The sequence below is a fragment of the Dermacentor variabilis genome, chromosome 3 (genome assembly GCF_050947875.1).
Source record: "Dermacentor variabilis isolate Ectoservices chromosome 3, ASM5094787v1, whole genome shotgun sequence".
Lineage (NCBI taxonomy): Eukaryota > Metazoa > Arthropoda > Arachnida > Ixodida > Ixodidae > Dermacentor > Dermacentor variabilis.
In genome coordinates, this window is record NC_134570.1 from 55,140,098 (window position 1) to 55,150,633 (window position 10,536).

At 49.4% G+C, this 10,536-nt stretch overlaps 1 protein-coding gene across 5 annotated transcripts in view; it reads left to right on the forward strand.

Moving 5' to 3' along the window:
• The window catches only part of LOC142575637 (mitochondrial sodium/calcium exchanger protein-like), a 156,699-nt gene that overhangs the window by 130,708 nt on the left and 15,455 nt on the right, over nt 1-10,536 (forward strand). For 4 of the 5 annotated variants that reach the window (XM_075685159.1, XM_075685155.1, XM_075685157.1 and 1 more), the window contains exons 7-9: nt 60-248; nt 1,770-1,847; nt 5,570-5,827. In XM_075685159.1, the coding sequence (XP_075541274.1) occupies nt 60-248; nt 1,770-1,847; nt 5,570-5,827 (525 nt within the window). The remainder of the gene's footprint in view (nt 1-59; nt 249-1,769; nt 1,848-5,569; nt 5,828-10,536) is intronic. The other variant, XM_075685156.1, reaches the window with a different exon arrangement.

Consider the following 10,536-nt stretch of genomic DNA (forward strand, 5'->3'; position numbering starts at 1 on the left):
GACGATGCCTGACCCGGCCGCCATGTTGTTCTTCTACCCTTCTCTCTCCGTCATCGCAGGCTTCATCATGCTGTACATCCTGTTCATCCTGGTCGTGGTATTCGGTCGGCTGGTCTACCAGCGCATGTCCAAGGCCGACCAGGAGAAGACCCCGGTGGCCAAGGCCGGAGTGGTCGCGGAGGCACCCAAGGGACTGCTTCAGAAGCTCAGGGAGGGACTGTTCCCCGCTCGCGAAGTCACCGGAAACGGTGAACAAACACCCTTTCCACCTCTGCTCGGGTGCTCGATTAAAATCACTGGCCTTCGCGAACCCGATCGGCCGTCATTTTCAATAAGTGAAAACATACGCTCTCTGGTCCTCGGAACCCAATACAGGTCTGGGACGCACGTTAACTCTTTTTAAGTTGGTTCTTATCACCGAGTATACAGTATAACTCTCCTAGGAATACGCTAGAGAACTCCGGGTGGTCCAAAATCAATGCGTAGCCTCCCCCGCTACTCGGCGGGACTCGTAGTGAGACCGTGGTATTCGGCACGTGAAACCCCAGAATACTATATGTAAGCTATAGATATTGACCGCCTTTCGACATTCTAAAGACTATAACCTGTCGTATAATTTTCGACTTCTCTTTTTCTATTTCGTCTTTCTATTGTATTTCCATGGGCAGTTAGAAAGTTAGAAGTGCAAGGTCTGAAGTTTATGAAGATCGAATGGCCAGATCGTGAGCGAACGAACAGTTTGCACGTTCACGCCGCGTGTGGTGTTCCCTGCTCTTCAAGAAAGGTGACGCTCAGTCATGCAACCAGTTGGTCCAGCTCTCTCCCTGCCTTGTTAGACTATATACAATAATTTCGATATAGCTAGACGTTCTGTGTACTTGGCTGAAAAGTGTTGTCGCTTTGCACAGTGGCTAACGAAGAGAAAATCAGTATCCGGATGCTGTAATGACGGGGAATATTAAGGTTTTGTGAGAGGTGCTGCTCTGTCTAGAGTGCTAGACAGCGCAGTCAGAAGGTGCTCTGGCCCTGCAATTAAAAAATAATAATTCCGGGGTTTTACCATGCAACAAACGCGGTCTTATTATTAGGCAGGCCATTGTAGTGGGGGGCTCCGGTTTTATTTCGACCACTTGAGGATCTTTAGCGTGGCCCTCAATAGAAGCGCAGGGGGGCTTTTTTTTTTCGGATCGTGCTCGAAAGTGCACTGTTTGGCACTCATATAGCCTTTGTGCTCGTGGTTCCGTACAAGCTTTTTTGCGGCGCTAATTATTAGGCTTACCAAATTTCCGGGCATTCAGCATCTTCTAAACGGAGCAAAGTAATGTACGTATTCTGCGCAAGTAAATAATAATTTCGAATCGCTTCGGACATAACGCAATGCGTTGTCGGAAGTGAGTGTAATATGTCGAGTCGCAAAGTCGTTTCGAAGCCGTAAGAACGAAGTTTTGACAAAAAATTCCGTGCGCCGATCGTTATTACCACGCCTAGCGAACGGCCATGCTTGCGGCGCCAGAGTTCCCTGTCGTAATTTTGATAGAAAACTGTATCGTCTGTTCAGGACCTCCTAGGCGAGGCGGCGCGCGCCGCTCCCGATCTCGGAGGCTATGGTCTGCTGGACGTTAAGGAGTGACCTATTTTTTTTTCTTTTTCTTACGACGCTGTATTGCATTCTTTCATAATAATACGTGTATGAATACAACTGCATTCTGTCAGTGGCGCCTGCTGACGTCCGTTGCATGGTTTCTCCTCCTCGTCTCTGCCCTTTGCAGTCTCCGGTGACCAGCAGAAGAAGTGCGCCATGTTCGACAAGTGCGCGCCGGAAGAGTACGACGGCGTCATCCTGCGACGTAAGCGAGAACTGCATGTCTTCCTAATCAATAACGGCGCTGCTCTCGGAGGCCATTTACCGCGCTGTTAGGCCGTCGAGAGACAATCAACGTAGCGACACGTTGGTGCTTCGCGGATTTGTCGTTCTGCGCGTTCGTTAGATCTCACTCCCCCGACCACCCTCTCTTATATAACATCACCTTAGCCAACCACCTCACTATAAAGGGACGGGCTGGACGCCAGTCGCCGCTACGTCACACAAAAGCGAACGCGTCCTGACAGTGACTGGCTGGTAAGAACGTTTGCGTGCGCACGCGATCGAGTGTACGGGTGCGTGTGTTGCGTGTGAGCGCGCGTTTTCTTGATCGTAAGTTGAGGTGGCGAATTGAATCGCCCGATACTACGCGTCGAACGCCTCCTGCCATAATACGCGTCATTGCCCAACTCTAAATGTACTGATATTGAAGAATGCGCAAACAACCGTGCTGCCGTCTCGGTCAGCGAACCGTATCAAGCTCTATAGTCATAAAAGAATCGTGACTAAATGTCAGGGTGGAAAGAGAAATCGGTAAGGCTTAAACTGCTCTTATATTTTATCGATATCGCCCGTTATAATCGCTGGTCGCTTCCTTTCAGGACCTTCCCTCCCTTGCGCACTCTGCATATAGACACGCCGCGAACCCGTTTGCGCGTGGGACAAGCGAACTTCGTAACCCGTTCCGCCGAGAAAAAAAACTAGGCAGGCCTTTTTTTTTTTTTAATCCTCTTGCATCCAGTCGAATTGAGACGCCCAAAATTAGCCTTCGTGTCAGAACGGTATGGCGTCGGAACCGATACACTATCGCGCGATCATCCTGTTCCGCGGTAAATGGGAAGTTGGCGCCTGTTGCTCTCTAAACGCCTTTGAGAGGATTATGTTTACCTGGACTCGTTGCTTTACATGGCTTATTCTTCAAAGGAAGCACGACACAAGCCAAAAAGCTGGAACAAGGATAAGGGTTAATAAAGTAAGGCTGGCTACTTGGGCGTGTCGGTATGGCGTCTTTTCAAGTCGAATCGAAGAACGTTCAAGCACACTAGAGGAGAGAGAGAGAACACATTTATTGCGGAATTGTCGCAGGGATCTGCACTTACCCTGTGCGCGGGTCGAGTCCCCAAGTCCAGGGCTCCAGGGGGTCAAAATTATTTCCAAGCCCCGGCCCACCACGGCCTCCTGCCTCGTGAGACCGTACTTTTGGCACGTGAGACATCGCGATTTCATTAAATAAACAATTTATTAAGCACTTCCCGAGCATGTATCAGAAAAAATATTAGCACCGGAGAAAGACAACGCCACCACCGGTCACATCACCTAAACCTTCAGAGGCTGTCGTGCGACACGTGGGACAGAACGTACGAGAGGTACAAGTAAATCCATTCCCTTTAAAACGGAAGAAACAACGAAAGAAATCCGTTTGGTTTATTAAAGGAATAATGCGCTTGAAGGCGAACATTTGTTGCAGTGATAACATTTGTATATGCGTTTGTTGCTTCGTTGCGCAATTCCGCAGCGAACAGCGCCGCCAACCGGCCTTTCTGTGGCGATAGTACAGATGTTTATACGTATATGCCTACTCAATATATGCCTTCTCTCCTGTGGTGGGGAACCACGTCTGGCGATAACGTAGTTTCCTCGAAAGTAAATTCTGCGGGAGACCTCGACAAAAAAAAAAAAAAATAAACGCTTCTACGGAAAACACGCGACAGGCACGGACGATTGTGCGAGCGAGCTGACAAGACAAGCGCCGAATGGGAACTGTCGGTTCCTAGAACGCAGCTCTCATGCGCCCGTTCCTGCGGTGAGTGTCGGCGTCGTACCTCGTAACCGAACGAACGAAGACAACAAAGGATGAAAGCGAACGCGGAGCGCAGCGGAAGATGAAAGACGGCGACAGCGAAGAGAGCGCGAGGAGGAAAGCGCAGGAGGAGGGTATATGGCGAAAGCGTGAGAGGAAACGCGTAGTGCAGCGCGAGACGGACTCTGCGGCGACGATGGCTTCGAGATGGCGCCAGAGTAGCGCGCGTCGTCTGTTCACCAGAGCGATGCATGAGCGGAGGTCTGTCTGCTAGATAGATAGATAGATAGATAGATAGATAGATAGATAGATAGATAGATAGATAGATAGATAGATAGATAGATAGATAGATAGATAGATAGATAGATAGATAGATAGATAGATAGATAGATAGATAGATAGATAGATAGATAGATAGATATCAGAGACTTTTTACTTTTGTTCATTCACCGGTCTTTGCCGAAGTCGAGATCGTCTAAAGGAAAATGGTTGGCTAAAGGGCATATGCGCTCCTGCGCCCATCGTTACACGTTGGCTTGCGTCGCTCGTTCACCTCGATTACGTCGATGTCAATGCCCCTTGTTATGCTGACAGCGACGTCAAGCTCTTACGCTTCCTTACGCGTCTCCTTTAAGCCGTTGTCTAGAGTCTGTTGCGTAAACCTTCCTGATGCCGCGCTATAGCATCCACGTCGCCGCCCGCATACTCCGTTCCCGAAACCGAAATAACTGACGAAGAGCTAAAGACAAACACATTTGCTTTCGTTGCGGCTGTACTGGTCACATTACTGGTCTATTGCCGCAGCCAGTGGACCTCTCCGCCGCCAAGCCCAATGTAGACATAGCAGGATAAGTCTAAATATATATCGCCTATATCTTATCACTGATCATATAGGTGGTCGAACGTGATCGTACTGACTTCCGGAACTTTGCGTACACAGTGATCCGCTCGCAGTAATCTGTACTGCAGCAGTACTGCTAAGAATAGAGCTGCGAGTTCTCGCCATGAACAGTATTGCTCGATCACGCAAGTGCCTCACGTGCGCGGCTTCTCTATTTCAGGCGTTGCGATTGCGACTGACGGTGTCTGATTTGCTTTAAGTTGGCATTGTCGCATCGGCGGTGTGTAAAGATGTGTATTTTGTGCCCGCGTTCCGATAAGGAGGGTCAACGGTTTGCTCGTACCTGTGCAGTTCGTATTCGCTTGTGCAGCGAAGCCTCGTGCGAGCGGTCGTCCAAGTCTACCCCCTGTGGCGGTGGCCACGTGTATGCTGTGCGTCTTTTGATGCGTGCACGTATGAGGGTCAATTTTCGTGCGGTCCTCCCTTGTATAACGTGCTACGCGTTTGATAGTAAGCGCAGTGAGTGTGTGCAAGTTGTTTTGTTCCAGAAGTCGACGATCCGAAGTGCACTCGTGTCCCTCACGACCCCCATGCAAGGTGCTGCCTCCCTTTCCCCTTTTCCCCGATGTAGGGTAGTAAAGAAGATTTTCTCGTCTCATTGACTCGCCTGCCTTCATTTCATGTGGAATAAACGTGGTTTCATTCATTCATTCCCCTTTCATCTTTCGCTCTCTTATGAATAGATACGCGCGCATGGAGAAGTGTCACGTGGTATAAGACGCTCGCACTCAACAGCACGTGTTCTCAAAGAGCGTTCAGTGGCGCTTTTCGAGCGTCACTCGTGCGCCGGCGAACAGGCCGACGTCCATGTTTCCTGTGTTCTCCTCTCCCTTACCCCCCGTGTATACAGGCTGGTGAACCGAACGTCGCTGTTCCTGTTGACGTCTTTCTAACATTTTTTTTTGTATCTTCGTGCACTGTTCCCCTTTCTCTCTCTCTCGCACCGTGTCTCTGTGGGGATCCGAGTCGGTGACCGGAGTGCCGGTTTCTCCCTCTGCCCGCACAGGTTTCAGCTTCCGCGAGAGCACCTCGCACCGCCCCCGGCGACGCACCATGTCGGGCGTCAACCTGCACCACCACCGGCGCAACTCCATCTACATCATCACCGCGGGCGAAGGAGAGCGCGAGGCACGGGTGCGCTCGCGCTCGCGCACCCGCAGCGGCAGCACCGGAGGCGGAAGGCGCAGCCGCGCCTCCAGCGTCGCCTCCACCGAGCGAGGTCGAGGACGGCGGCCGACCAAGAGCGAGAGCTTCCGCGTCGAGAGTGAGTAGCGGCAGCGCCGCACAGCTCAGCGTAGCCTGACGTAGCGTGACGTAGCGTAGCGTGACGTAGCGCAGCATACAGCTCAGAGCATCACATGTGTGGCAGCGCGGCGCAGCGCGGTACAGCAGTGTCATTCCAAAGTACCAAATATCATATCGTGGCTTGGCGTGGTTTGGCTTTGGTTGGCTCGGCTATGCTATGGCAAAAGTTAGCACACGATAGCCGGCCAGTATAGTCGTCCCAACGTAGCACAGCATAACCCGGCCATGGCACTGCACCCACTGCACTGCACAGCACGGCATGGCATGGTAAGACTTGATTTGGCTTGGCTAAAGGTATGACACCATAGCATAGCTCAGCACTGCTTGGCGATAGGGACATCAAGACGCGCGACATACCGAAGCATAGCACGGCACAGTATGTGGCAGCGTTCTATAGCGTGTAGACAATCTACGGGCAGCGTAGCGTATATAGCGTAGCAAATGACAACACAAATGATAAAGCTTCTGGTTCGTACGACTTCCTTGCATTGATGTTCGATTGCATGGCATGCTGGTAATGCTTCGCTATGTTCCGCTACACGCTGTGCTTTTTTCGCAGCATTTGCATGCCTTTCCGCAGCTTTTGCACATTCAACTGTCCTTAATATCCTTCGATATGCATGCTCTGCCTCTTTCGATTCGCTTTCGATAACCTTCTGTGTCCTTCCAACGTTCTTACGATTTCCCTTTCACGACTATACTATTCGTCCCATTCTTCGAATTGTTTCTGCACGTGAGCGGCAAGCGTCCGACCGCCTTCGCTCGCTTTCTTTTGGCGTTCTATTGCCGCATTCAAGCTCTAAATCGCTCAGACGGCGCTGTGTGACGTCGCATTGCCTTGTCCGTGCCGTCTATACTCCTGTCGCTGCTGAGTTTGCCAGCCCATTGCATTGCGCGATGTCTGGCTTCGGTTGGGGCAGATGGTGCATTGTGCCGCTAAACACAGCCACTTCCATGCACCTGTAACATTCTGAAGTATAGCGAATTTGACAAGTTTGCCTCTCGGATGCTAAAATGCCTTTTTGTTCAATACGAAAGCATTATATGCCCCATTACGCGAAAATGCGGCGTCGTCCGCGACGCTACCATGCGACGGTTCCAAAAATGGCCGATGGCGCAAAGAGTAAGAAACACTTCAAATATGCTCGGATTGACGTCAGATTTCTCAAGCAGGTTCTTGTAAACAAAGTAAATTATATTTTACTTAAAGCGCACAAGGACACAAGAAGGGAAGACCAGACAGGACGAGCGCTCCTCCTGTCTGGTCTTCCTTTCTTGCGTCCCCGTTCTTGTGCGCTTTGTGTAAAACGTGAATTCTTACAAACTCACCGAAATTTCAGTTCTTGTAAAGTAAATCAATGGCTTTGAAAAGCAAATGGGGTGAATTTCGTTCTGAGTGGGAATCGAACCCACGCCACGACGGCTCCATGGCTCTGGTTGATTAAAGGCATGCCTAGTGCGTGCGTCACGTCGAAAGATGTGGCCCAGTGCGTGCGTCACTGGGCACGTGATGGCCAGCCATCCAATGGGGAGCAGGTGGCGCCACGTCATGAGTGTATACAATGCGTATGTAAAATAAAAATCACTAATGTCCAATTGAACACCGCTCAGCGGTCCTTCGAGTCATTAACTCCCAGCGGACAAGCGGGCGCGTTGAGACGCTTGGCGCGTTTTGATTTGGCCTGACCGAGGGGCAGTTAGAACGTGGACGAGAGCTTGGGCGGACAAGGAATTGACGCGCAGGAAAAAAAAAGACATTTCACCAAAGGGACTATAATGCTTTCACGTTCCCATACGTAAGCAGTCTTAAGCGCATCTGCCGAACTATTAAATGCGTAAGCACTTCTGTGCCTTCCCAACGAAGAAACATGTCCGTCACGTAGGACCTATCGCTATAATGAAACTAATGTATATAGCAACAGTTTATATCAAGGCATTGTTGAAAGGTTCGGTGATGGTGGAATAAAATCTAACTCTGGAACCACATGTAGAGCCGATATGCTGCATTGCAGACATCAGACAAATTCCGATTTTGCGAAAATTTAATGCCAAACACGCCACATCCCCGTTGCGTTTGGGTGGTCGCAGGATACGCCTTCGGTTGGAGGCGTTCCTTTATCGACCGAAATGCCACTGACCTATGAGGGCTCCTGCGCTTCACATCGCTCAACACAGGTAGATAAGCAGTCAGTGACTTGATAAGAATGATGAGGGGTTATATGGGTCTCATCGTGAGTAGCCCACTCTATGGGACCTTGTGCCCCGTAGCTCGCAGGACCTTTCATTAAAGTTATTCCATCCATCCATCCATCACGGTTGATAACGGTTCGACGCGGATGGATAACGTGTTAAAGAGCGATAAGGACTTATAATGGTCGGATCAATTCTGATGTTAATAAGCAATTATAACGGTTGATAAGGGGCGTATCAAGTCCGATAAGGTTGATAGGGACCGATAAGAGCTTATAAAGATCAGATAATGTCTGATAAGGTTGATAAGGATCGGATCGAGTTCGATTAGGTTGATAACAACCGAAGGGATTGATAAGGGTCGGATCTAGTTCGTTAAGGTTGATAAAGACTGCTAAGGGTTAATAAGCTTTATACTGGTCGGAGCAAGTTTCATAACATTGATAATGACACCAGGCGGCATGGATATGAGCAAGTGGCACAATGCTTACGCATACCTAGACAACCTCCGGAGGAGTTCTTGCGTGTATTTTTTTCTTTGTGTGTTTGTGTGTTTCTTTTCGTGTGCTCTTATGTCGCAAGGTCCGACATCTTAAGCTGCACAGGAAGCACGATTTAAATGATATCCCGACGCTGCGCTAGGTCGGTCCAGCGTTAAACTCGCGTCGGTGCCGCACATCGGGCTAAATTTCGAATGCTTACTTATAGCAAGGAGTCTGTCGAGTTGCACCTCGAGTAACTTGCAATTTTCGCCACGTTTCCTCCTTCACAAAGTGGTTCAGAAAGAGTCTGTGCACTGCCATTGCGCTTCTCTTTGGTGGTTTTGCCCTCGTATACAGGATTTCCCTCCCATCTGACGCAGTGTTGAACGACGGTTGCTCATCCGCACGCAACCGCGCTGCAACTGGAAATTTCGCGAGATAGCAATGGTAAACGCGGGGCAATTTGCGTAACCTGACACCGGACGTTTCCTTTCTAAAGCAAGCATTTCCCTCCGACGTCGTGTCCTCCTTGTTTGCTCTTCTCTTAACCGCGTTCCCGCTCTCCATTTCAGCGCAGCGTCTATTTGCATACGCCAAGCAACAACGTCCACGGGCAGTCTTAAGTTTACGTGCAGGAGAGTGCGGTTCCTCAGCTGGGAGGGTCTAGCGAGATTCAGTAGTCAGTTCTTCGACGCCGATTAGGACTCCGTCACTATAACGTCACCGTCGCCACCTGTAATCAGGGCTCCTTAATCATGGCAACAGCCAACGCTTCTACTGCAGAGAGGTATTTGGCAAGCTAATCGTATTTTCTTTTTTTTTTTATTTGTTCGGACCTCAACTGTGTTCCAAGAAGTCATGGATTCGACGAAGCATGCGTCGAATTGAAGGCAGTGTTTCTTTTGAAAGCAAAGTACTGTTTTTTTAATGACAAATTACCAGCAGGCAAGGAAGATAAATGTAACATGTGGTATTGACAAGGTTGTGACAAATTGTCGAGAAAAGATATTTGTCTACCTTATTTTAGTCGTGTTCACCAGGGGTACTATGTTTATTTTATTTTTCCTTCCTACACTTAGTACGAGTTCGAACTATTTCTTTCGAATAAATCTTAACCTAAGATAGTGAGCAATCGACTCGAAGACGAGCCATCATGCAGGGCAGCACGACACTGTAAGCGAATGACCCACCACGGCAGGCAGACATGTTCTTCGGCAACACTAGCTTCGGCTACGCTGCACGTAATTAACAACAGGAAGTGAGGTCTTTGCATAGCGGAATGTCAGTTCGTCTTGCTAGTTTTCCGCATCTGCGTTGAGTCAAGACGCTTACGCACGTGCCTACCTCGTGTATACCGCTACCCTCGTGAGGGTGCTGTTGATAAGTCGTCCAGATGCAAGGAAGGTACTCGCAGGATAAACAGGGCACACTGCAGCGCGGGGAAGGAAAGAAAGAACGAACGAAATAGCCCGTGCGACCTTGCTTTAACGTGCAAAATGTGCAAGACGAGGACGCTCATAATGTTCCTTCTGTAAAAGACCTTCTAGTCTTATGCGACAGATTTTTGGCTTCAGCGCAACATTGACAGGAGACATGAAGACGACAACGCAATGCGCAATACCGCGTGTTGTCGCCCCCTTAATGTATTCGCCTATGTCGCGCTGAAGCCACAGCTGGCGTGGGGTAAAATTTGCACCAACGCACGCAACAATGTAGTTCTGCTATTCGACATTGGAGTTTGGCTTGGAGGCGAACATTTCGAGTAGTTAGCGTTTATGTGGCACTGATGTGCAAGACATTCTAGCGAGCGCCTTTCCTTTTTTTTTTCTTTTTTTTTGTTGGCTTTACACTTCCTTCAGGTGTTGTCATGCATGCTTGCTGTCATACTTGTCAGATTTTGTCACCCTTAGTCCATCATCTTTAGTACTGAACAAAGAAAGTCCGGGAAAAACGAAAATCTTTGCACATTTTGCATCAAAGTCGTACCTCTAATTTG